General features: G+C 48.1%; 1 protein-coding gene across 1 annotated transcript in view; it reads right to left on the bottom strand.

Annotated features, from left to right (window-relative positions):
- The window catches only part of LOC139571658 (formin-2-like), a 165766-nt gene that overhangs the window by 114048 nt on the left and 24104 nt on the right, over positions 1–27614 (bottom strand). Inside the window, exons 4-7 of the mRNA XM_071394732.1 lie at positions 23823–23979; positions 20214–20275; positions 18034–19163; positions 13821–13965 (exon numbers count right to left, since the gene is read on the bottom strand). Coding sequence (XP_071250833.1) covers positions 13821–13965; positions 18034–19163; positions 20214–20275; positions 23823–23979 — 1494 coding nt within the window. The remainder of the gene's footprint in view (positions 1–13820; positions 13966–18033; positions 19164–20213; positions 20276–23822; positions 23980–27614) is intronic.

Below are 27614 nucleotides of genomic sequence, written 5' to 3'. Positions count from 1 at the left end.
TAGGTAAATTGGGTGGGTAGTTTACAGATGGACTATGTACAGCTGCAGCGATCGGTTAGCTGCTCGGATAGCAGATTTTTAAAGTTGTTGAGGGAGATAAGTCTCCAACTTCAGAGATTTTTGCAATTGGAGACGTGAGGTTGACCATGCAGAGCCCAGAGACTGGAGCAGTGTGTGTTTACTGTGCAGAGCCTAGAGACAGGAGCAGTGTGTGTTTACTGTGCAGAGCCCAGAGACAGGAGCAGTGTGTGTTTACTGTGCAGAGCCTAGAGACTGGAGCAGTGTGTGTTTACTGTGCAGAGCCCAGAGACAGGAGCAGTGTGTGTTTACTGTGTAGAGCCCAGAGACTGGAGCAGTGTGTGTTTACTGTGCAGAGACCAGAGACAGGAGCAGTGTGTGTTTACTGTGCAGAGACTGGAGCAGTGTGTGTTTACTGTGCAGAGCCTAGAGACTGGAGCAGTGTGTGTTTACTGTGCAGAGACTGGAGCAGTGTGTGTTTACTGTGCAGAGACCAGAGACAGGAGCAGTGTGTGTTTACTGTGCAGAGACTGGAGCAGTGTGTGTTTACTGTGCAGAGCCTAGAGACTGGAGCAGTGTGTGTTTACTGTGCAGAGACTGGAGCAGTGTGTGTTTACTGTGCAGAGCCTAGAGACTGGAGCAGTGTGTGTTTACTGTGCAGAGCCCAGAGACAGGAGCAGTGTGTGTTTACTGTGTAGAGCCCAGAGACTGGAGCAGTGTGTGTTTACTGTGCAGAGCCCAGAGACAGGAGCAGTGTGTGTTTACTGTGCAGAGCCCAGAGACAGGAGCAGTGTGTGTTTACTGTGCAGAGCCCAGAGACAGGAGCAGTGTGTGTTTACTGTGTAGAGCCCAGAGACTGGAGCAGTGTGTGTTTACTGTGCAGAGCCCAGAGACAGGAGCAGTGTGTGTTTACTGTGCAGAGCCCAGAGACAGGAGCAGTGTGTGTTTACTGTGCAGAGCCCAGAGACAGGAGCAGTGTGTGTTTACTGTGTAGAGCCCAGAGACTAGAGCAGTGTGTGTTTACTGTGCAGAGCCCAGAGACTGGAGCAGTGTGTGTTTACTGTGCAGAGACCAGAGACTGGAGCAGTGTGTGTTTACTGTGCAGAGACAGGAGCAGTGTGTGTTTACTGTGCAGAGACAGGAGCAGTGTGTGTTTACTGTGTAGAGCCCAGAGACAGGAGCAGTGTGTGTTTACTGTGCAGAGCCCAGAGACAGGAGCAGTGTGTGTTTACTGTGCAGAGACCAGAGACTGGAGCAGTGTGTGTTTACTGTGCAGAGACAGGAGCAGTGTGTGTTTACTGTGTAGAGCCCAGAGACTGGAGCAGTGTGTGTTTACTGTGCAGAGCCCAGAGACAGGAGCAGTGTGTGTTTACTGTGTAGAGCCCAGAGACAGGAGCAGTGTGGGTTTACTGTGCAGAGCCCAGAGACAGGAGCAGTGTGTGTTTACTGTGCAGAGACCAGAGACTGGAGCAGTGTGTGTTTACTGTGCAGAGCCCAGAGACAGGAGCAGTGTGTGTTTACTGTGTAGAGCCCAGAGACTGGAGCAGTGTGTGTTTACTGTGTAGAGCCCAGAGACTGGAGCAGTGTGTGTTTACTGTGTAGAGCCCAGAGACTGGAGCAGTGTGTGTTTACTGTGTAGAGACAGGAGCAGTGTGTGTTTACTGTGTAGAGCCCAGAGACTGGAGCAGAGTGTGTTTACTGTGTAGAGACTGGAGCAGTGTGTGTTTACTGTGTAGAGCCCAGAGACTGGAGCAGAGTGTGTTTACTGTGTAGAGACTGGAGCAGTGTGTGTTTACTGTGTAGAGACTGGAGCAGTGTGTGTTTACTGTGCAGAGCCCAGAGACTGGAGCAGTGTGTGTTTACTGTGCAGAGCCCAGAGACTGGAGCAGTGTGTGTTTACTGTGCAGAGCCCAGAGACTGGAGCAGTGTGTGTTTACTGTGTAGAGCCCAGAGACTGGAGCAGTGTGTGTTTACTGTGTAGAGACTGGAGCAGTGTGTGTTTACTGTGCAGAGCCCAGAGACTGGAGCAGTGTGTGTTTACTGTGCAGAGCCCAGAGACTGGAGCAGTGTGTGTTTACTGTGCAGAGCCCAGAGACTGGAGCAGTGTGTGTTTACTGTGCAGAGCCCAGAGACAGGAGCAGTGTGTGTTTACTGTGCAGAGCCCAGAGACTGGAGCAGTGTGTTTACTGTGCAGAGCCCAGAGACTGGAGCAGTGTGTGTTTACTGTGCAGAGCCCAGAGACTGGAGCAGTGTGTGTTTACTGTGCAGAGCCCAGAGACTGGAGCAGTGTGCGTTTACTGTGTAGAGACTGGAGCAGTGTGTGTTTACTGTGTAGAGACTGGAGCAGTGTGTGTTTACTGTGCAGAGCCCAGAGACTGGAGCAGTGTGTGTTTACTGTGCAGAGCCCAGAGACAGGAGCAGTGTGTGTTTACTGTGCAGAGCCCAGAGACTGGAGCAGTGTGTGTTTACTGTGCAGAGCCCAGAGACTGGAGCAGTGTGTGTTTACTGTGCAGAGCCCAGAGACAGGAGCAGTGTGTGTTTACTGTGCAGAGCCCAGAGACTGGAGCAGTGTGTGTTTACTGTGCAGAGCCCAGAGACAGGAGCAGTGTGTGTTTACTGTGCAGAGCCCAGAGACAGGAGCAGTGTGTGTTTACTGTGCAGAGCCCAGAGACTGGAGCAGTGTGTGTTTACTGTGCAGAGCCCAGAGACTGGAGCAGTGTGTGTTTACTGTGCAGAGCCCAGAGACAGGAGCAGTGTGTGTTTACTGTGCAGAGCCCAGAGACTGGAGCAGTGTGTGTTTACTGTGCAGAGCCCAGAGACTGGAGCAGTGTGTGTTTACTGTGCAGAGCCCAGAGACTGGAGCAGTGTGTGTTTACTGTGCAGAGCCCAGAGACAGGAGCAGTGTGTGTTTACTGTGCAGAGCCCAGAGACTGGAGCAGTGTGTGTTTACTGTGCAGAGCCCAGAGACTGGAGCAGTGTGTGTTTACTGTGCAGAGCCCAGAGACTGGAGCAGTGTGTGTTTACTGTGCAGAGCCCAGAGACTGGAGCAGTGTGTGTTTACTGTGCAGAGCCCAGAGACAGGAGCAGTGTGTGTTTACTGTGTAGAGCCCAGAGACTGGAGCAGTGTGTGTTTACTGTGCAGAGCCCAGAGACTGGAGCAGTGTGTGTTTACTGTGTAGAGCTCAGAGACTGGAGCAGTGTGTGTTTACTGTGTAGAGCCCAGAGACTGGAGCAGTGTGTGTTTACTGTGTAGAGCCCAGAGACTGGAGCAGTGTGTGTTTACTGTGCAGAGCCCAGAGACTGGAGCAGTGTGTGTTTACTGTGCAGAGCCCAGAGACTGGAGCAGTGTGTGTTTACTGTGTAGAGACAGGAGCAGTGTGTGTTTACTGTGTAGAGACAGGAGCAGTGTGTGTTTACTGTGTAGAGCCCAGAGACTGGAGCAGTGTGTGTTTACTGTGTAGAGACAGGAGCAGTGTGTGTTTACTGTGTAGAGCCCAGAGACTGGAGCAGTGTGTGTTTACTGTGTAGAGACAGGAGCAGTGTGTGTTTACTGTGTAGAGCCCAGAGACTGGAGCAGTGTGTGTTTACTGTGTAGAGCCCAGAGACTGGAGCAGTGTGTGTTTACTGTGTAGAGCCCAGAGACTGGAGCAGTGTGTGTTTACTGTGTAGAGCCCAGAGACTGGAGCAGTGTGTGTTTACTGTGCAGAGCCCAGAGACAGGAGCAGTGTGTGTTTACTGTGTAGAGCCCAGAGACAGGAGCAGTGTGTGTTTACTGTGTAGAGCCCAGAGACAGGAGCAGTGTGTGTTTACTGTGCAGAGCCCAGAGACTGGAGCAGTGTGTGTTTACTGTGCAGAGCCCAGAGACTGGAGCAGTGTGTGTTTACTGTGCAGAGCCCAGAGACTGGAGCAGTGTGTGTTTACTGTGTAGAGACTGGAGCAGTGTGTGTTTACTGTGCAGAGCCCAGAGACTGGAGCAGTGTGTGTTTACTGTGTAGAGACAGGAGCAGTGTGTGTTTACTGTGTAGAGACAGGAGCAGTGTGTGTTTACTGTGTAGAGCCCAGAGACTGGAGCAGTGTGTGTTTACTGTGTAGAGACAGGAGCAGTGTGTGTTTACTGTGTAGAGCCCAGAGACTGGAGCAGTGTGTGTTTACTGTGTAGAGACAGGAGCAGTGTGTGTTTACTGTGTAGAGCCCAGAGACTGGAGCAGTGTGTGTTTACTGTGTAGAGACAGGAGCAGTGTGTGTTTACTGTGCAGAGCCCAGAGACTGGAGCAGTGTGTGTTTACTGTGTAGAGCCCAGAGACTGGAGCAGTGTGTGTTTACTGTGCAGAGACCAGAGACTGGAGCAGTGTGTGTTTACTGTGTAGAGCCCAGAGACTGGAGCAGTGTGTGTTTACTGTGTAGAGCCCAGAGACTGGAGCAGTGTGTGTTTACTGTGCAGAGCCCAGAGACAGGAGCAGTGTGTGTTTACTGTGTAGAGCCCAGAGACAGGAGCAGTGTGTGTTTACTGTGCAGAGACTGGAGCAGTGTGTGTTTACTGTGCAGAGCCCAGAGACTGGAGCAGTGTGTGTTTACTGTGCAGAGCCCAGAGACAGGAGCAGTGTGTGTTTACTGTGCAGAGCCCAGAGACTGGAGCAGTGTGTGTTTACTGTGCAGAGCCCAGAGACTGGAGCAGTGTGTGTTTACTGTGCAGAGCCCAGAGACTGGAGCAGTGTGTGTTTACTGTGCAGAGCCCAGAGACTGGAGCAGTGTGTGTTTACTGTGCAGAGCCCAGAGACAGGAGCAGTGTGTGTTTACTGTGTAGAGCCCAGAGACTGGAGCAGTGTGTGTTTACTGTGCAGAGCCCAGAGACTGGAGCAGTGTGTGTTTACTGTGTAGAGCTCAGAGACTGGAGCAGTGTGTGTTTACTGTGTAGAGCCCAGAGACTGGAGCAGTGTGTGTTTACTGTGTAGAGCCCAGAGACTGGAGCAGTGTGTGTTTACTGTGCAGAGCCCAGAGACTGGAGCAGTGTGTGTTTACTGTGCAGAGCCCAGAGACTGGAGCAGTGTGTGTTTACTGTGTAGAGACAGGAGCAGTGTGTGTTTACTGTGTAGAGACAGGAGCAGTGTGTGTTTACTGTGTAGAGCCCAGAGACTGGAGCAGTGTGTGTTTACTGTGTAGAGACAGGAGCAGTGTGTGTTTACTGTGTAGAGCCCAGAGACTGGAGCAGTGTGTGTTTACTGTGTAGAGACAGGAGCAGTGTGTGTTTACTGTGTAGAGCCCAGAGACTGGAGCAGTGTGTGTTTACTGTGTAGAGACAGGAGCAGTGTGTGTTTACTGTGTAGAGCCCAGAGACTGGAGCAGTGTGTGTTTACTGTGTAGAGCCCAGAGACTGGAGCAGTGTGTGTTTACTGTGCAGAGCCCAGAGACTGGAGCAGTGTGTGTTTACTGTGTAGAGCCCAGAGACAGGAGCAGTGTGTGTTTACTGTGTAGAGCCCAGAGACAGGAGCAGTGTGTGTTTACTGTGCAGAGCCCAGAGACTGGAGCAGTGTGTGTTTACTGTGCAGAGCCCAGAGACTGGAGCAGTGTGTGTTTACTGTGCAGAGCCCAGAGACTGGAGCAGTGTGTGTTTACTGTGTAGAGACTGGAGCAGTGTGTGTTTACTGTGCAGAGCCCAGAGACTGGAGCAGTGTGTGTTTACTGTGTAGAGACAGGAGCAGTGTGTGTTTACTGTGTAGAGACAGGAGCAGTGTGTGTTTACTGTGTAGAGACAGGAGCAGTGTGTGTTTACTGTGTAGAGCCCAGAGACTGGAGCAGTGTGTGTTTACTGTGTAGAGACAGGAGCAGTGTGTGTTTACTGTGTAGAGCCCAGAGACTGGAGCAGTGTGTGTTTACTGTGTAGAGACAGGAGCAGTGTGTGTTTACTGTGCAGAGCCCAGAGACTGGAGCAGTGTGTGTTTACTGTGTAGAGCCCAGAGACTGGAGCAGTGTGTGTTTACTGTGTAGAGCCCAGAGACTGGAGCAGTGTGTGTTTACTGTGCAGAGACCAGAGACTGGAGCAGTGTGTGTTTACTGTGTAGAGCCCAGAGACTGGAGCAGTGTGTGTTTACTGTGTAGAGCCCAGAGACTGGAGCAGTGTGTGTTTACTGTGCAGAGCCCAGAGACAGGAGCAGTGTGTGTTTACTGTGTAGAGCCCAGAGACAGGAGCAGTGTGTGTTTACTGTGTAGAGCCCAGAGACAGGAGCAGTGTGTGTTTACTGTGCAGAGACTGGAGCAGTGTGTGTTTACTGTGCAGAGCCCAGAGACAGGAGCAGTGTGTGTTTACTGTGTAGAGCCCAGAGACAGGAGCAGTGTGTGTTTACTGTGTAGAGACAGGAGCAGTGTGTGTTTACTGTGCAGAGACTGGAGCAGTGTGTGTTTACTGTGCAGAGACTGGAGCAGTGTGTGTTTACTGTGCAGAGCCCAGAGACTGGAGCAGTGTGTGTTTACTGTGCAGAGCCCAGAGACAGGAGCAGTGTGTGTTTACTGTGCAGAGCCCAGAGACAGGAGCAGTGTGTGTTTACTGTGTAGAGACAGGAGCAGTGTGTGTTTACTGTGTAGAGCCCAGAGACTGGAGCAGTGTGTGTTTACTGTGTAGAGCCCAGAGACTGGAGCAGTGTGTGTTTACTGTGCAGAGCCCAGAGACTGGAGCAGTGTGTGTTTACTGTGTAGAGCCCAGAGACTGGAGCAGTGTGTGTTTACTGTGTAGAGCCCAGAGACTGGAGCAGTGTGTGTTTACTGTGCAGAGCCCAGAGACAGGAGCAGTGTGTGTTTACTGTGTAGAGCCCAGAGACTGGAGCAGTGTGTGTTTACTGTGCAGAGCCCAGAGACAGGAGCAGTGTGTGTTTACTGTGTAGAGCCCAGAGACTGGAGCAGTGTGTGTTTACTGTGCAGAGCCCAGAGACTGGAGCAGTGTGTGTTTACTGTGCAGAGCCCAGAGACTGGAGCAGTGTGTGTTTACTGTGCAGAGCCCAGAGACTGGAGCAGTGTGTGTTTACTGTGCAGAGCCCAGAGACTGGAGCAGTGTGTGTTTACTGTGTAGAGCCCAGAGACAGGAGCAGTGTGTGTTTACTGTGCAGAGCCCAGAGACTGGAGCAGTGTGTGTTTACTGTGCAGAGCCCAGAGACTGGAGCAGTGTGTGTTTACTGTGCAGAGACAGGAGCAGTGTGTGTTTACTGCGCAGAGCCCAGAGACTGGAGCAGTGTGTGTTTACTGTGCAGAGCCCAGAGACAGGAGCAGTGTGTGTTTACTGTGCAGAGCCCAGAGACAGGAGCAGTGTGTGTTTACTGTGTAGAGCCCAGAGACTGGAGCAGTGTGTGTTTACTGTGCAGAGCCCAGAGACAGGAGCAGTGTGTGTTTACTGTGTAGAGCCCAGAGACAGGAGCAGTGTGTGTTTACTGTGCAGAGCCCAGAGACAGGAGCAGTGTGTGTTTACTGTGTAGAGCCCAGAGACTGGAGCAGTGTGTGTTTACTGTGCAGAGCCCAGAGACAGGAGCAGTGTGTGTTTACTGTGCAGAGCCCAGAGACAGGAGCAGTGTGTGTTTACTGTGCAGAGCCCAGAGACTGGAGCAGTGTGTGTTTACTGTGCAGAGCCCAGAGACAGGAGCAGTGTGTGTTTACTGTGCAGAGCCCAGAGACAGGAGCAGTGTGTGTTTACTGTGTAGAGCCCAGAGACTGGAGCAGTGTGTGTTTACTGTGCAGAGCCCAGAGACTGGAGCAGTGTGTGTTTACTGTGCAGAGCCCAGAGACTGGAGCAGTGTGTGTTTACTGTGCAGAGCCCAGAGACTGGAGCAGTGTGTGTTTACTGTGCAGAGCCCAGAGACTGGAGCAGTGTGTGTTTACTGTGCAGAGCCCAGAGACTGGAGCAGTGTGTGTTTACTGTGCAGAGCCCAGAGACTGGAGCAGTGTGTGTTTACTGTGCAGAGCCCAGAGACAGGAGCAGTGTGTGTTTACTGTGCAGAGCCCAGAGACAGGAGCAGTGTGTGTTTACTGTGCAGAGCCCAGAGACTGGAGCAGTGTGTGTTTACTGTGTAGAGCCCAGAGACAGGAGCAGTGTGTGTTTACTGTGCAGAGCCCAGAGACTGGAGCAGTGTGTGTTTACTGTGCAGAGCCCAGAGACTGGAGCAGTGTGTGTTTACTGTGCAGAGCCCAGAGACTGGAGCAGTGTGTGTTTACTGTGCAGAGCCCAGAGACTGGAGCAGTGTGTGTTTACTGTGCAGAGCCCAGAGACTGGAGCAGTGTGTGTTTACTGTGTAGAGCCCAGAGACAGGAGCAGTGTGTGTTTACTGTGCAGAGCCCAGAGACTGGAGCAGTGTGTGTTTACTGTGCAGAGCCCAGAGACAGGAGCAGTGTGTGTTTACTGTGTAGAGCCCAGAGACAGGAGCAGTGTGTGTTTACTGTGTAGAGCCCAGAGACTGGAGCAGTGTGTGTTTACTGTGTAGAGCCCAGAGACTGGAGCAGTGTGTGTTTACTGTGCAGAGCCCAGAGACTGGAGCAGTGTGTGTTTACTGTGCAGAGCCCAGAGACTGGAGCAGTGTGTGTTTACTGTGCAGAGCCCAGAGACTGGAGCAGTGTGTGTTTACTGTGCAGAGCCCAGAGACAGGAGCAGTGTGTGTTTACTGTGTAGAGCCCAGAGACTGGAGCAGTGTGTGTTTACTGTGTAGAGCCCAGAGACAGGAGCAGTGTGTGTTTACTGTGCAGAGCCTAGAGACTGGAGCAGTGTGTGTTTACTGTGCAGAGCCCAGAGACTGGAGCAGTGTGTGTTTACTGTGTAGAGCCCAGAGACAGGAGCAGTGTGTGTTTACTGTGTAGAGCCCAGAGACTGGAGCAGTGTGTGTTTACTGTGCAGAGCCCAGAGACTGGAGCAGTGTGTGTTTACTGTGCAGAGCCCAGAGACTGGAGCAGTGTGTGTTTACTGTGCAGAGCCCAGAGACAGGAGCAGTGTGTGTTTACTGTGCAGAGCCCAGAGACAGGAGCAGTGTGTGTTTACTGTGTAGAGCCCAGAGACTGGAGCAGTGTGTGTTTACTGTGCAGAGCCTAGAGACTGGAGCAGTGTGTGTTTACTGTGTAGAGCCCAGAGACAGGAGCAGTGTGTGTTTACTGTGCAGACCCCCCGCAGACCAGGAACGTTTAAAACATTGTTTTTAGTTATGTGGTCTGATTCTGATCAGAAACTCAAGACAATGGTCAGTAGTCCACTGCGATTCAGCACCACGTCGGTGTGTCTGGCGCCCTGCGTCAGCGGCTGGGAAACACTCTCCATCTAAACAGAAGTCTATCACATTACGGACATAAACTTTCCCTTCAGGAAGTCAACAGATGACTCGTGAATACGTCACCTTCCCTCGCTCTATACCCCCTCTAGGTTGGTCGGTGTGTCGCCGTTTCACCAGGACCAAAACAACCAAGATGTAACCAAATAAAACCGACTCAGGAACAACGGCAGTTCTGCTCTACAAGGTTATGGAGGAAATGGAAATTAGGTTCACCTGGATGGGAGGACGTGGGAGGAAATGGGAAAGAAACGAGTCTCACCTGGATGGGAGGACGTGGGAGGAAATGGGAAAGAAACGAGTCTCACCTGGATGGGAGGACATGGGAGGAAATGGAAAAGGACGTGGGTAATGTTAGAGCTCTGGGACCGGATCTATCAAACGTCTAAGAGAGCTGATCTAGGATCAGTGCCTTATAGATCAAAATGAAGAGAGTGTGTACTTGGTCCAGGGAGAACCTGATCCTAGAACAGCACCTACTCTGATGCTTAAAATAAATAAAAAATGGCACCTGGTCTTACGTCTGTGACCATTAAAGTCTGTCAAATGTGATTGGTGGGGACACACAGTAAACAGAAGTGACTGTCTCTTTAAATTCCACAGCCAGTCAGGAGCTAGAGAGGTGCTGACTGACAACAGCCATGACGTCAGACGGGGGTTAGACCAGAACAATGGAAAGAGGAAACAAGGGGATTTATCTCAGATCATTGATGAGGTAAAACCATGATGTTACCACAGTGTATGAAATGATACATACTTTGATAGGGGGGGGGATTACTTGGTGAATGAAACCACTGAAAACAAATGAATGAAATGATTAAATTCTCTGAAACTTTCACCATAATATGTCCCTAAAATAAATAACATATTTAGTCAATTCATTAAAAGTAAATATTGTCAGGGTTTTCAATAAAATAAAATTGTAGTGGCATTACAAATAAACAGTCTACGTACTGTTGTGTTTTCTTAGACCCAACTGGGCTGTGACATCAGCACAGGCATTTCACATATTAACACGCAAACCCCCATAATCCTCAGTCTTCTGCTCCTCGTAACGTAAATCAGGTTCCTAAAACAGATCTTCAATCTGACTAAACTGCAAAACAATGATTTGATAAATCCCAACGTAAACACTTCCTATAGCTGGCACGACGGCCAGAATTCAACTAAAGAAAACACGTTAATTAAAATAAAATGTTTGCGGAATAACCTCTGGCAGCTAGCAGGGGGATAAAAGGATAGCATTTATTCCAATCAGTTAGTATCTAAGGAAATGTTTTAAACATGGACCGCTAACTGCAATCCTTCTCTATGGGACGACTTCAAAGTTAAAGATTCTGTATTTGAGGGCAATCGCTGAAACAACTTAAATTCCCGAACACTTTACTTGGTCAAATAGCATCCAGATTTACCCACAAGACAACTTTAGAAAGAAAGTGACAGAGTCCCTTAAAATAAGACATAAGAAAAGATTGGCTCAGGAAAATAGTGTTTGAAAGGGGCAATATTTAATAACCTAATGTTAGAAATAAAACAATACAGAGCCCCCCCAGCCAGGACAGAGCCCCCACAGCCAGGACAGAGCCCCCCCAGCCAGGACTGAAACCTCAGACTATACAGGCCAGGACTGCTCAGATCAACGACAGACTGGTGTGTGTGTGAACATGTGGGCTTTACTATTGTTCTTTATTGATGACAGATCCTTGTTCTGCCACTCCAGTCAAAACACAGTGTGATTGAACGGCCTGTCAAAACACGGAGCTCTGATGAAATCCCATCTGAACATGGTTTAGATGGTTAGACTGGGCTACACGGTCTGCCTCCACAATGGCATCCTGTTCCTGACATAGGGCCCTGATCAAAAGGACCCAACCTCAGGCCGAGACGCAGAGCCAGATTTCCTCTTCAGGAGGACAGTCAGTAATTCTGCACAAATGTTTAGTAGTGGAGAACTGGGCCTAAAGCGATAGGGACCTTTGATCACATCCATTCCCAGTTCAGTAGAAACCCCAGACAGTTCCCAGGTCAGTAGAAACCCCAGACAGTTCCCAGGTCAGTAGAAACCCCCAGAACCCAGACAGTTCCCAGGTAAGTAGAAACCCCCAGAACCCAGACAGTTCCCAGGTCAGTAGAACCTCCAGAACCCAGACAGTTCCCAGGTCAGTAGAAACCCCAGACAGTTCCCAGGTCAGTAGAACCCCCAGAACCCAGACAGTTCCCAGGTCAGTAGAAACCCCAGAACCCAGACAGTTCCCAGGTCAGTAGAAACCACAGACAGTTCCCAGGTCAGTAGAAACCCCAGAACCCAGACAGTTCCCAGGTCAGTAGAAACCCCAGACAGTTCCCAGGTCAGTAGAAACCCCAGAACCCAGACAGTTCCCAGGTCAGTAGAACCCCCAGAACCCAGACAGTTCCCAGGTCAGTAGAAACCCCAGAACTGAGACAGTTCCCAGGTCAGTAGAAACCACAGACAGTTCCCAGGTCAGTAGAAACCCCAGAACCCAGACAGTTCCCAGGTCAGTAGAAACCCCAGACAGTTCCCAGGTCAGTAGAAACCCCCAGAACCCAGACAGTTCCCAGGTCAGTAGAAACCCCAGACAGTTCCCAGGTCAGTAGAACCCCCAGAACCCAGACAGTTCCCAGGTCAGTAGAAACCCCAGAACCCAGACAGTTCCCAGGTCAGTAGAAACCCCAGACAGTTCCCAGGTCAGTAGAAACCCCCAGAACCCAGACAGTTCCCAGGTCAGTAGAAACCCCAGAACTGAGACAGTTCCCAGGTCAGTAGAAACCCCAGACAGTTCCCAGGTCAGTAGAAACCCCAGACAGTTCCCAGGTCAGTAGAAACCCCAGAACCCAGACAGTTCCCAGGTCAGTAGAAACCCCAGACAGTTCCCAGGTCAGTAGAAACCCCCAGAACCCAGACAGTTCCCAGGTCAGTAGAAACCCCAGAACCCAGACAGTTCCCAGGTCAGTAGAAACCCCAGACAGTTCCCAGGTCAGTAGAACCCCCAGAACCCAGACAGTTCCCAGGTCAGTAGAAACCCCAGAACCCAGACAGTTCCCAGGTCAGTAGAAACCACAGACAGTTCCCAGGTCAGTAGAAACCCCAGAACCCAGACAGTTCCCAGGTCAGTAGAAACCCCAGACAGTTCCCAGGTCAGTAGAAACCCCAGACAGTTTAACTGAAGGAGAACAACAGAACATCTGGAAGGAAGGATGAACTAGAGGAGAACTCCTACATAAACATGAGGGTGAATGGACAATTAGACAGGAGGATAGGACAGGGGAACTCGGACAGGTGTACTGGGACAGGGGGCACTGGGACAGGGGGAACTGGGACAGGGGGCACTGGGACAGGGGAACTCGGACAGGTGTACTGGGACAGGGGGAACTGGGACAGGGGGAACTGGGACAGGGGGCACTGGGACAGGGGGCACTGGGACAGGGGGCACTGGGACAGGGGGCACTGGGACAGGGGGCACTGGGACAGGGGAACTGGGACAGGGGGAACTGGGACAGGGGGAACTGGGACAGGGGGAACTGGGACAGGGGGAACTCGGACAGGTGTACTGGGACAGGGGGAACTGGGACAGGGGGCACTGGGACAGGGGGCACTGGGACAGGGGGCACTGGGACAGGGGGCACTGGGACAGGGGGCACTGGGACAGGGGGCACTGGGACAGGGGGCACTGGGACAGGGGGCACTGGGACAGGGGGCACTGGGACAGGGGAACTCGGACAGGTGTACTGGGACAGGTGTACTGGGACAGGGGGAACTGGGACAGGGGGCACTGGGACAGGGGGAACTGGGACAGGGGAACTCGGACAGGGGAACTCGGACAGGTGTACTGGGACAGGTGTACTGGGACAGGGGGCACTGGGACAGGTGTACTGGGACAGGGAGAACTCGGACAGGTGTACTGGGACAGGGGGCACTGGGACAGGGGGCACTGGGACAGGGGGAACTGGGACAGGGGGAACTGGGACAGGGGGAACTGGGACAGGGGGAACTGGGACAGGGGGAACTGGGACAGGACAGGGGCAAAATAGAACAGTGGGGAAATAGGACAGGTTATGGTATCTCACCTGTTTGGCAGACTTGGTGATGGTATCTGATCTCACCTGCTTGGCTTTAGACTTGGTGATGGTATCTGATCTCACCTGCTTGGCTTTAGACTTGGTGATGGTATCTGCTCTCACCTGCTTGGCTTTAGACTTGGTGATGGTATCTGATCTCACCTGCTTGGCTTTAGACTTGGTGATGGTATCTGTTCTCACCTGCTTGGCTTTAGACTTGGTGATGGTATCTGATCTCACCTGCTTGGCTTTAGACTTGGTGATGGTATCTGATCTCACCTGTTTGTCTTTAGACTTGGTGATGGTATCTGATCTCACCTGCTTGTCTTTAGACTTGGTGATGGTATCTGATCTCACCTGCTTGGCTTTAGACTTGGTGATGGTATCTGATCTCACCTGCTTGGCTTTAGACTTGGTGATGGTATCTGATCTCACCTGCTTGGCTTTAGACTTGGTGATGGTATCTGAGAGGGGTTTCTTCTTCTCTTTCACAGCAGTCTTGGAGAACAGCTCTACAAACTCCTCAAAGTTCACATCAGGCTCCAGGATCTTGTCCCAGACCAGCGACGTGCTCACCTCTCTAGGATGAGGGAAGAGTTTACAGTGAGCTTGTGACCGTTGGATCTTTACCAAAGATCCCAGAAATGTTCCAGATGCACAAAAACCTTATTTCACTCAAATGATGTGCGCATATTAGTTGACATCCCTGTTAGTCAGAATTTCTCCTTCATCAAGATAATCCATCCACCTGACAGGTGGTGGCATATCAAGAAGCTGATTAAAACAGAATGATAATTACACAGGTGCACCTTGTGCTATGGACAATGAAAGGCCACTCTAAAATGTGCAGTTTTGTCACACAACACAGTGCAACAAATGTCTCGCTTTGAAGAAGCGTGCAATTGGTATGCTGACTGCAGGAATGTCCACCAGAGTTGTGGCCAGAGAATTTGTTGATAATTTCTCAACCAACTTGGTAGGCCTATTTCCTACCATGCCGCCCCCCCCCCCCCCCCCCCCCCGGCTGTGCCCCCGCCTGCGCCCCCAGCCAGGTGAAATCCATATATTACGGCCTAATTTATTTATTGAAATTAACCGATTTCCTTATATGAACTGTAACTCAGTAAAATGTTTGAAATTATTCCGCTTATATTGTTGTTCAGTAAACATATGAGTTCCAGTACTACACCTTGAGTGAGAAATATCATCTATTTTTTTTGTCCACATCTCATTCCGTATTGTGACAGCAAATCAATCCATTTCCATTTAAACAATTGAGTAAGTATCCATTCTACCGCCGACCGATGTCAGTCCTGCGGAGGGAATCGTTTTGCTCTGACTCCAGCTCGGTTTTCCTAGACTGTCACATTGTCAGTTTAACCAGCTTGGCAATTCAAACCCGTTTTGTTATCAAATACCTCCAAAGCGCTTCTCCCGCCAGCCAGAGAGGAAACAGTCTAACCATATGCTGCCTGTACGACACCCGTTATTCATTCAAACATCAGCTTCACGCTTACAACACATCTTTAATTTCACTGTGTTCATGGTGTTTCTCAATATGCATTCTACCTCCACACTCTCATGCTCCGAGTTCTCTTGAGTACGTTCATGTGAGGACGAGAGTGTGGAGAACACATAAAACCTTCAATTAGAGCAGCACTCCCCCTACCGTATTACCTCACTGAGCAGCACCCAGCTAGCCCTACTAACAGTAGCAGCTAGCCCTACTAACAGTAGCAGCTAGCCCTACTAACAGTAGCAGCTAGCCCTACTAACAGTAGCAGCTAGCCCTACTAACAGTAGCAGCTAGCCCTACTAACAGTAGCAGCTAGCCCTACTAACAGTAGCAGCTAGCCCTACTAACAGTAGCAGCTAGCCCTACTAACAGTAGCAGCTAGCCCTACTAACAGTAGCAGCTAGCCCTACTAACAGTAGCAGCTAGCCCTACTAACAGTAGCAGCTAGCCCTACTAACAGTAGCAGCTAGCCCTACTAACAGTAGCAGCTAGCCCTACTAACAGTAGCAGCTAGCCCTACTAACAGTAGCAGCTAGCCCTACTAACAGTAGCAGCTAGCCCTACTAACAGTAGCAGCTAGCCCTACTAACAGTAGCAGCTAGCCCTATTAACAGTAGCAGCTAGCCCGACTAACACTAGCAGCTAGCCCGACTAACACTAGCAGCTAGCCCGACTAACAGTAGCAGCTAGCCCGATTAACAGTAGCAGCTAGCCCGATTAACAGTAGCAGCTAGCCCGATTAACAGTAGCAGCTAGCCCGATTAACAGTAGCAGCAAGCCCGATTAACAGTAGCAGCTAGCCCGATTAACAGTAGCAGCTAGCCCTATTAACAGTAGCAGCTAGCCCTATTAACAGTACCAGCTAGCCCTATTAACAGTAGCAGCTAGCCCTATTAACAGTAGCAGCTATCCCTATTAACAGTAGCAGCTATCCCTATTAACAGTAGCAGCTAGTCCTATTAACAGTAGCAGCTAGCCCTATTAACAGTAGCAGCTAGCCCTATTAACAGTAGCAGCTAGCCCTATTAACAGTAGCAGCTAGCCCTATTAACAGTAGCAGCTAGCCCTATTAACAGTAGCAGCTAGCCCTATTAACAGTAGCAGCTAGCCCTATTAACAGTAGCAGCTAGCCCTATTAACAGTAGCAGCTAGCCCTATTAACAGTAGCAGCTAGCCCTATTAACAGTAGCAGCTAGCCCTATTAACAGTAGCAGCTAGCCCTATTAACAGTAGCAGCTAGCCCTATTAACAGTAGCAGCTAGCCAGTTAGCCCTATTAACAGTATTAGCTAGCCAGTTAGCAAGCCCATAGTAAGTCAAAAGGGCTATCTACGCACACCTATGTATTGTAGGCAGGTAATGTAAGGAATTGTATTAGATATTGGTAACTTGTTTTAACAACTTCTCAACATTAGCTATGGTTGACACAATATACACACTCCCTCTTTCTATTGGACATATGCTGGACTCATTGGACACATGCACGACACCCACAACTCCCCTCCCCCATGACAATCACTCAGACACACACAACTCAGGGTTGGAGCTCCAGACAAAGAACAATCTCAGGAACCAATGGAACGTGGACACCAGGCCTGTACAGGACTACCCAAGACCCAGATCGACCAATCGGAAGGCCAGACTCGCAGATCTACCTACTTTGCTTGTTGTCTATATAATACTGTACAATTCTTGAAACTACTCTCTTTCCCGGACGATTCAATAGGAATCAGACAGAAAGAGCCTTGCTGCAAGATTTTACTAAGATATCTTTACATGTGATTAAACGGCCTTATTATAAAATTATCCACCTCGTCCTATTGTCTCCTCTTGTTCTCCTGTCAACAGTAAACGTTTTACTAACAGTAAACACGCCAACATTAACACAGTACGGATTTAACATATCAAGATTAAAATATTGATTCCGAAGTTGCCGATTACTTTCTCTCTTTAGCTCAAATAATGTCTGCCATTAATTTGAAGAAACGTCGAGTAGTTGTTGACGTGTACTCGTCATTTTTCTGTGCATACTTTGTTGAAACTTGCATAGATGCTTCAAAAACATGTACATAATGTAGTATGCATCGGAGAAGTGTCCTCCGTTTCACATACTTTGATGATTTAGACTCACACTCCGACCCTCCATTCTGCATGCTCAGAGTACAGTAGTACACATTTTGAGAAACACCCATTGTGCACACTGTCATAAACGCTGAACAGGATCCTCTTTAGTCAGGGACATGGTCTGAAACAATACAGCAAGGCCCACAAAGCTTCTCAGAATAAGACTGCAGATCTAGGATCAGTTTTCCATCTTAAATCATAATGAAGCGGGACCTGATCCTAGATAAACAATCCTACTGGGAGACTCTTTATGACCTGATCCTAAATCAGCACTCCTACTGAGACTCTTTATGACCTGATCCTAGATCAGCACTCCTAATGAGACTCTTTGACCTGATCCTAGATCACCACTCCTAATGAGACTCTTTATGACCTGATCCTAGATCACCACTCCTACTGAGACTCTTTATGACCTGATCCTAGATCACCACTCCTACTGAGACTCTTTATGACCTGATCCTAGATCACCACTCCTACTGGGAGACTCTTTATGACCTGATCCTAGATCACCACTCCTACTGGGACTCTATATGACCTGATCCTAGATCACCACTCCTACTGGGACTCTTTATGACCTGATCCTAGATCACCACTCCTACTGAGACTCTTTATGACCTGATCCTAGATCAACACTCCTACTCTAAAGCCTTTGTGGCACAGCCAGAAGAGGACTGGCCACCCCTCAGAGCCTGGTTCCTCTCTAGGTTTCTTCCTAGGTTCTGGCCTTTCTAGGGAGTTTTTCCTAGCCACCGTGCTTCTACACCTGCATTGCTTGCTGTTTGGGGTTTTAGGCTGCGTTTCTGTACAGCACTTTGAGATATCAGCTGATGTACACTGAGCTGATGTAAGAAGGGCTTTATAATTAAATTTGATTAGATTTGTGAATACAGGTCCAGATGCTTATGTAACTAGCATAGCTGTCATATGATTACGTTTTTAGCATAGAGCTTCAGGAACAACTGCTGAAATAAAAAATGTCTTGTTAAATACATTTGATTGATTGATTGACCTTTTGTGTTGAGCCGAGTTGAGCTGTATCCTGGTCCAGTAGAGAGGTTTCATGGGTCTGGGAGGCTCCACCACTCCTTTCCGGGGGGGTTTCTCCTGGGCCATGCTTAGAGCATACAATCCCATGGGCAACGGAGGGACCAGGGAGCCCAGGGAACATGGTGGAGGAGGGCCACAGCCAGGAGGAGGCGGCGGAGGAGGAGGAGGAGGTCCACCCATCCCAGGTAATGGTGGAGGGGGTGGGGGAGGTGCCATCCCCATGCCAGGGAGAGGAGGTGGTGGTGGTGGTGGGGGCATTGCACCCCCTGGTAGAGGAGGTGGAGGAGGTGGTGGGGGCATTGCACCCCCTGGTAGAGGAGGTGGAGGAGGTGGTGGGGGCATTGCACCCCCTGGTAGAGGAGGTGGAGGAGGTGGTGGGGGCATTGCACCCCCTGGTAGAGGAGGTGGAGGAGGTGGTGGGGGCATTGCACCCCCTGGTAGAGGAGGTGGAGGAGGTGGTGGGGGCATTGCACCCCCTGGTAGAGGAGGTGGAGGAGGTGGTGGGGGCATTGCACCCCCTGGTAGAGGAGGTGGAGGAGGAGCCATGGCGTGGCCAGGTAAAGGAGGTGGAGGGGGGGGTTTAATGCCACTCTGTTGCTGCTGTTGGCACGTACAGACAAACGCTGGTGCGGCCTTTGGGGAGAAGGGTATGGGTAGGGACAGGGCCAGTTCTGGGGGGAGATTAAGGAGATAGGTGGAAGACAAAGAGGACTCTCCTCCATCCTCGTTCACAAACAAGGGTGGCATCTGGTCCGGTAAAGGCACATTAAACGTAAAGCTTTCCTCCATAGGCGACGTCTGGACAGACTTGGCCTGCAGACAACTCAGGAGACAGTCAGTCTGTTGGTCTATATGACAGACCTCCACCATCCTCTCCTCAGTCTGTAGGTCTACATGACAGACCTCCCGGTACAGACCCCCCTCCACACCACTCTCCGGCTCCTTAATGCTAATATTATCTCTGTCCAGCAGGGGGTACTGTTCCTCCAGCTCAGCTATCTTAGTCCGCAGGTCCTCAATGGTCTGTTCTAACTGCTGGATCACGTTGACGTGCTCCTCTTTCAGCTTCACTGTTTTCAGCACCGACTCCTCCTGGAGAGACGGACAGAGAGAGAGAGGGGGCCAGAGAGAGAGACAGAGAGAGAGAGGGGGCCAGAGAGAGAGACAGAGAGAGAGAGGGGGCCAGAGAGAGAGACAGAGAGAGAGAGGGGGCCAGAGAGAGAGACAGAGAGAGAGAGGGGGCCAGAGAGAGAGACAGAGAGAGGGGGCCAGAGAGAGAGACAGAGAGAGGGGGCCAGAGAGAGAGACAGAGAGAGAGACAGAGAGAGGGGGCCAGAGAGAGAGACAGAGAGAGAGAGAGACAGAGAGAGAGAGAGACAGAGAGAGAGAGAGAGACAGAGAGAGGGGGCCAGAGAGAGAGACAGAGAGAGAGAGACAGAGAGAGAGAGACAGAGAGAGAGAGACAGAGAGAGAGAGACAGAGAGAGAGAGAGACAGAGAGAGAGACAGAGAGAGAGACAGAGAGAGAGACAGAGAGAGAGACAGAGAGAGAGACAGAGAGAGAGACAGAGAGAGAGACAGAGAGAGAGACAGAGACAGAGAGAGAGAGAGAGAGAGACAGAGTTCATATACACCTTTAAAGCAATATGTTAACTGTTTTATAACCACAATGAGAACAATGTTATATTCAACATATTCTTGTTAGAGGCACTAAATGACTTCATATGGGACAAGACAAGATGGCAGCTTTCAGAAGGACAATACTTCAACAACAAGGAGCATCTCTAGGAGACATGGCTGATAACAATACTTCAACAACAAGGAGCATCTCTAGGAGACATGGCTGATAATAGATAAACATGGGAGAGGTCTGGGTCTACCAGGTACTGGTCCACAAACACACACCAAGACCCTCACTTAGAACTGCTATTAAGAGTATTCCACTAAACTAGTACAACTCTTAGTGGATGCTGCCCCCTGGTGGTTAATCAGGTGAAGGAGGCCAGGGCTATTCAGGATCAACGTTGGACTAGAGATACTATGCTATTCTCTCCAAAAGGGAAAGACTGTACAGTCCTATAGATAACCTCTCAGGTAGAGTTGGTACTTTGCAAACCAAGTCTGAAAGTAGAGAGTGACTGACCTGAAGTTGGCCGACTTCTTCTCTCTGGTGTCTCTTCAGCCCCAAGATGGCTGCCTGGTGTTCTGTAGGAAAAGAGACACAGGATACTTCTATATTATGACAACCACAATACAACCACAACCATGCACGGTCAACTAGACCACATTCTACTGGTATTATCACTACCCCAAAACAACCACAACCATACACAGTCAACTAGACCACATTCTACTGGTATTATCACTACCACAATACAACCACAACCATACACGGTCAACTAGACCACATTCTACTGGTATTATCACTACCCCAAAACAACCACAACCATGCACGGTCAACTAGACCCCATTCTACTGGTATTATCACTACCACAATACAACCACAACCATGCACGGTCAACTAGACCCCATTCTACTGGTATTATCACTACCACAATACAACCACAACCATGCACGGTCAACTAGACCCCATTCTACTGGTATTATCACTACCACAATACAACCACAACCATGCACGGTCAACTAGACCCCATTCTACTGGTATTATCACTACCACAATACAACCACAACCATACACGGTCAACTAGACCAGACCACATTCTACTGATATTATCACTACCACAATACAACCACAACCATGCACGGTCAACTAGACCACATTCTACTGGTATTATCACAACCACAATACAACCACAACCATGCACGGTCAACTAGACCACATTCTACTGGTATTATCACAACCACAATACAACCACAACCATGCACGGTCAACTAGACCACATTCTACTGGTATTATCACTACCACAATACAACCATACACGGTCAACCAGACCACATTCTACTGGTATTATCACTACCCCAATACAACCACAACCATACACGGTCAACTAGACCACATTCTACTGGTATTATCACTACCCCAATACAACCACAACCATACACGGTCAACCAGACCACATTCTACTGGTATTATCACTACCAGAATACAACCACAACCATGCACGGTCAACTAGACCACATTCTACTGGTATTATCACTACCACAATATAACCACAACCATACACGGTCAACTAGACCAGACCACATTCTACTGGATGATATGTGATGATACAATGATTACTTCAATTCACAATCCGTACCATCATGCATTGTTTTTCTTAGAAATAAATGAAAATTGACATTTAAATGTGAATATCAAAAGTAATTAAGCCTAATTTCATATCAAACCAATAGTCAGGGAAACATTACATTTAGCAGCCTGGTTTTTAGGTGACAGACTCAGCAGCAAGGAAAGACAGGATGTTTGTTGGGGAACATTAGAGGGTAAAGCTGGGCTCAGAATATCAATCCATCTTTGCCTGCCTAAGCACTGACTCATTGTAGCTATGCAACCTTGGCCCTTTTAATAGCATGTGGGACTACAAACAGACAGCACATGATAACTGATGAGCAAGGCCAAAAAGATGGAGTTAAACGACCATGCAGAAACACATTCACAATGTAACTTACCTTCATCGCCCTCTAAAGGTATCAGAGCAGGAAAGAAGAGAGATCCAGTTTAGAAACAAGGCTTTCCTTAAAACTACACTGTTGGGTTAAATTAACGCTAGTCACACGTTAACGCTAGCTAGTCACACGTTAACGCTAGCTAGTCACACGTTAACGCTAGCTAGTCACACGTTAACGCTAGCTAGTCACACGTTAACGCTAGCTAGTCACACGTTAACGCTAGCTAGTCACACGTTAACGCTAGCTAGTCACACGTTAACGCTAGCTAGTCACACGTTAACGCTAGCTAGTCACACGTTAACGCTAGCTAGTCACACGTTAACGCTAGCTAGTCACACGTTAACGCTAGCTAGTCACACGTTAACGCTAGCTAGTCACACGTTAACGCTAGCTAGTCACACGTTAACGCTAGCTAGTCACACGTTAACGCTAGCTAGTCACACGTTAACGCTAGTCACTTGTTTCAAGGCACAGAGACGCAACATCCTCATAAAACCCCTGGTATTAAACAGGAAGCTCAACCCTACCAGAACAAATGCCAAAGCTACAAGCTCCACCCTGGCTAAGGAACAAAGCTACAAGCTCTCCACCCTGGCTGAGGAACGAGGCTACAAGCTCTCCACCCTGGCTGAGGAACGAGGCTACAAGCTCTCCACCCTGGCTGAGGAACGAGGCTACAAGCTCTCCACCCTGGCTGAGGAACGAGGCTACAAGCTCTCCACCCTGGCTGAGGAACGAGGCTACAAGCTCTCCACCCTGGCTGAGGAACGAGGCTACAAGCTCTCCACCCTGGCTGAGGAACGAGGCTACAAGCTCTCCACCCTGGCTGAGGAACGAGGCTACAAGCTCTCCACCCTGGCTGAGGAACGAGGCTACAAGCTCTCCACCCTGGCTGAGGAACGAGGCTACAAGCTCTCCACCCTGGCTGAGGAACGAGGCTACAAGCTCTCCACCCTGGCTGAGGAACGAGGCTACAAGCTCTCCACCCTGGCTGAGGAACGAGGCTACAAGCTCTCCACCCTGGCTGAGAAACGAGGCTACAAGCTCTCCACCCTGGCTGAGGAACGAGGCTAAAAGCTCTCCACCCTGGCTGAGGAACGAGGCTATAAGCTCTCCACCCTGGCTAAGGAACGAGGCTATAAGCGCTCCACCCTGGCTAAGGAACGAGGCTATAAGCTCTCCACCCTGGCTAAGGAACGAGGCTATAAGCTCTCCACCCTGGCTAAGGAACGAGGCTATAAGCTCTCCACCCTGGCTAAGGAACGAGGCTATAAGCTCTCCACCCTGGCTAAGGAACGAGGCTAAAAGCTCTCCACCCTGGCTGAGGATCGAGGCTAAAAGCTCTCCACCCTGGCTGAGGAACGAGGCTAAAAGCTCTCCACCCTGGCTGAGGAACGAGGCTACAAGCTCTCCACCCTGGCTAAGGAACGAGGCTATAAGCTCTCCACCCTGGCTGAGGAACGAGGCTATAAGCTCTCCACCCTGGCTAAGGAACAAGGCTAAAAGCTCTCCATCCTTGCTGAGGAAGTTGAAGTTTTCAAATAGGCGCCATCTGCAAAATCAGTGCTAGTGAGTTAAAAGTGAAATCAACAGTCTATAGTTAGTAACTGATTTGATGAGGGCACCTACCCACCTTGGTAGAAGGTATTGTATAATAGTATCTATATGATGTAGTGAGGGCACCTACCCACCTTGGTAGAAGGTATTGTATAATAGTATCTATATGGATGTGGTGGGGTCTGGTCTGTTACAGTAGTTAGCTGTTTCAGATCTAGTCTCTACAGTATAATAGTATCTATATGGATGTGGTGGGGTCTGGTCTGTTACAGTAGTTAGCTGTTTCAGATCTAGTCTACAGTATAATAGTATCTATATGGATGTGGTGGGGTCTGGTCTGTTACAGTAGTTAGCTGTTTCAGATCTAGTCTACAGTATAATAGTATCTATATGGATGTGGTGGGGTCTGGTCTGTTACAGTAGTTAGCTGTTTCAGATCTAGTCTACAGTATAATAGTATCTATATGGATGTGGTGGGGTCTGGTCTGTTACAGTAGTTAGCTGTTTCAGATCTAGTCTCTACAGTATAATATTATCTATATGGATGTGGTGAGAGGCCCCATACCCTCCTCGGTGTACACGAGGCCTGGTCTATCGTCTCCCACAGGTCTGGGTGGGGGCCACAGGGTCTTCAGGTGCCCAGGGAGGGGGGCCCGGCCCTCAAAGTGTTCCATGGAGTGGGGGGGCTGGCTGACCGCTGCCCACGTGTACAGCTGGTCTTGCTGGGGGAGAGAGGGAGATAATATGGCATACATGAGATACATGAGGACATAAGATTAAATATGATAAATGGACAGAGGATAAAAGAGGAGATCTAATGTTGTAAGGGGACAATATAACATAGGAGATAATGCTATAAGGGGACAATATAACATAGGAGATAATGCCGTAAGGGGACAATATGGCAAAGGAGATAATGCTGTAAGGGGACAATATGACAAAGGAGATAATGCTGTAAGAGGACAATATGGCAAAGGAGATAATGCTGTAAGAGGACAATATGGCAAAGGAGATAATGCTGTAAGGGGACAATATGACAAAGGAGATAATGCTGTAAGAGGACAATATGGCAAAGGAGATAATGCTGTAAGAGGACAATATGGCAAAGGAGATAATGCTGTAAGAGGACAATATGGCAAAGGAGATAATGCTGTAATGGGGCAATAGAACATACGAGATAATGCTGTAATGGAGCAATAGAACATAGGAGATAATGCTGTAAGAGAACAATAGGACTGTGGTTCCTCCTTTAAAAGTTGCGAGCTTACGCCGTGGGACTTAGAGGTAATTTGTGGTTTAATACGGTACCCTGCGTCACCACTTCATTGCTCCAGACCACCACCAGGGGGAGATAGAGGTAATGTGTGGTATAGTAGGGTATCCTGCGTCACCACTTCATTGCTCCAGACCACCACCAGGGGGAGTTAGAGCACTGACTATGCTTTTGGGTCCTACTGTGTCTCTGACAATTAATGGGTGACATAAACCTCAATAGAAACTGATAATTGTGCACGACTTCAGTATTACTTACTAAAAACTGTTGTTACACTAAGGTTTTAATTATTTTATTTGTTAGGATTATCTCTCTCTTACTGTAGCAGTAGCAGTAGTAGTAGTAGTTGTAGTAGTAGTAGTAGCAGTAGCAGTAGCAGTAGCAGTAGCAGGCCACTCCCGACCGGTCACGTTGTACAGCGCCTGAGTGACGCAACGGTGCAAGCTGTGTTGCTACAGATGCTGGTTCAATACCCGTGCCAGCCTTGACTGGGAGACCCATGAGATGACTGTAGGTTTAAGTTTTCTCCCTCTAAAAACATAATTATAAATAACAAACTGGCTTTATTTACAAATTAGTAACAGTGTCTCACCCCATTTTCTTGCTCATTTGAAAACGAAATCTCCATCATATTTAAGGTGCATTGCACTAATAACGGCGCTGACTAGGGAAACGTTCCTGCTGTTCTGTTCTTAGTGCCCGTCTGTACGTTCAAACTAAAACAATGTCACTAATAATGGCATCTTCATGCGTTCATTAATAAAAGAATGATAAAAATACTATTTCAAAATGCCTATGTTGATTTAGTTATGGGTCCTAAATATCACTGAACTACAGAAATATCCTTCAATCCTCTCTATGTAGTTATTGGCGGAGAGTCAGGTCATATTTTCCCATATACTGTAGGCGACATGAGTCTCACTAGTGTTGAGTAATGTGCTGTTAAAAGTGGTGGTCTTATTTATTTAAAGAGCATATTGAAGTTAGAAGCAGTACGATTTGAAGCAGTACGATTTGAAGCAGTAGGATTTGAAGCAGTAGGATTTGAAGCAGTAGGATTTGAAGCAGTAGGATTTGAAGCAGTTAACCTACAATTATTTTCTCTCAGGATTGTTTTGCGCTGCTCTGAGAAACAGCATGGGGACTGGTCTTGATAAATCAATGAGATTTATATTTTCACTTAATATCCTTTTGGGTTTTGGTTAGACTAGAATTAGAATATTAGGGTGTAGAAATGTGCTCTTCTCTGCTCTTCGTGTAAACTTTATTTAACTTGGAAAGTCCGTTAAGAACAAATTCTAATTTACAAGGACAGCCTACCCCTTCCTCCCAGTCGGGGAATTGAACCCCGGTCTCCCACGTGCCCTGCCAGCACAACATTGGGATCCTTCAGCTAAATAGCCCAGTACTGCCGACCATCACGTTGTACAGCGCCTTATTATCCGTTCCATCCTAACAGAAACCCAGAGGGTTTTTAGTTTTTCTTGGAATAGAAACACCATAATATTAAATCAGAATTAAGCAAGTACCAGTCAAAAGTTTAGACACCTACTCATTCCAGGATTTATTTATTTTTTACCATTTTCTACATTGTAGAATAATAGTGACGACATTACAACGATGAAATAACACCACATGGAATCAGGAACACATTCTTATTTACAAGGACAGCCTACTCCCTTCTCTCCATCGGGGAATTGAACCCCGGTCTCCCACGTGCCCGAATTCTCTAGTACAGCAATTATTGAAGGTACTTGAGGTCACCGAGAAAGTCTGGACATGGCCTGCTCTCCCTTACGTAAGGAATTAGGTACTTTTCATGGTTACTACAGTATGTAATGTAGGCTGTGTTTACTTGTCACAGTCGCCTAATAAACAAATGCAGGTGGCTTCCATCTTCAAAATGCTTTATTATTCATATTTAAAAGCATATACTGTACAGTGCTGTATTTCTTCAGCAGCATCTTTATGCTTTCGTTAATAAAATAATCTTTCAAAATGCAGATGTTTATTTAGTTATGGATCCATAATGAATTACTATGGGAATAAATATAACTGAACTACAGAAATATTGGAACAAAGTTGTCCAATGAAGGCAAAAGAAATTGTTGCTTACTGGAAAAAACTTTCAAACACACGGTCACGTTGTACAGCGTCATTATGGCTATTAGCAGGGCTATATTTTGGCCTTAATAAATATTATTTTGGCCTTAATAAATATTATTTTGGCCTTTATAAATATTATTTTGGCCTTTATTCAGATTACAATCGATCACCGTCATTTAAAATATAAATAAAAATAATCTCAAATATTGTTAAATATAGCCTTCTATTCTTAAGATATGTGTTCACTGAATATAAGCAAGTGATGTCTGCTAAATAATTAAGTTTCTCCAGAAATAAATCATTCTAAATAACAAACTGGCTTTATTTACAAATTAGTGAGAATGTCTCACCCCATGTTCAAGAACTGCCTTTTTCCCCCCTCGCTCACTCGAGGTTAAATGAAAATAAAATCTCCAAAATAGTTACTTTTTAAACAAAGCGATTATTATTTATTAAGAAGCCCCTTAGATATTCTCACAGATCCTAACAGAAAATGCCCCTTCGATATTAATTTAGAATTATATAAAAGCCCCTTAGGATCTGTGAGAATATCTGACAGAAAATGCCCCTTCGATATTAATTTAGAATTATATAAAAGCCCCTTAGGATCTGTGAGAATATCTGACAGAAAATGCCCCTTCGATATTAATTTAGAATCCTCAAATCCTCTAAATGTAATTATTGGCGGAGAGTCAAGTCATTGAAAAAAATACATTTTTAGATATACTGTTGGCCTACCATAGGCGAAATGAGTATTGGTTAGACTACAATTAGGGTGTGGAAATGTTATGCCTCTTAGACATTAATATAGAGTCCTCCAGTCCTCTTATACTGTAGCCTACTCCCGACCGTCACGTTGTACAGTGCCATATTTTCCACGCCATCTTAACGGAAACCCTGAAAGTTTGTTTTTCTCAGAATAGAAAATCCATAATAAAATTAATTAGGCCAAATTTCTTAAAATCAATCCCATGTACT

This window comes from Salvelinus alpinus, chromosome 3, assembly GCF_045679555.1.
Source record: "Salvelinus alpinus chromosome 3, SLU_Salpinus.1, whole genome shotgun sequence".
Lineage (NCBI taxonomy): Eukaryota > Metazoa > Chordata > Actinopteri > Salmoniformes > Salmonidae > Salvelinus > Salvelinus alpinus.
Note: the sequence above shows the minus strand (reverse complement) of the source record. Positions and strands in the feature narration are given on the sequence as shown.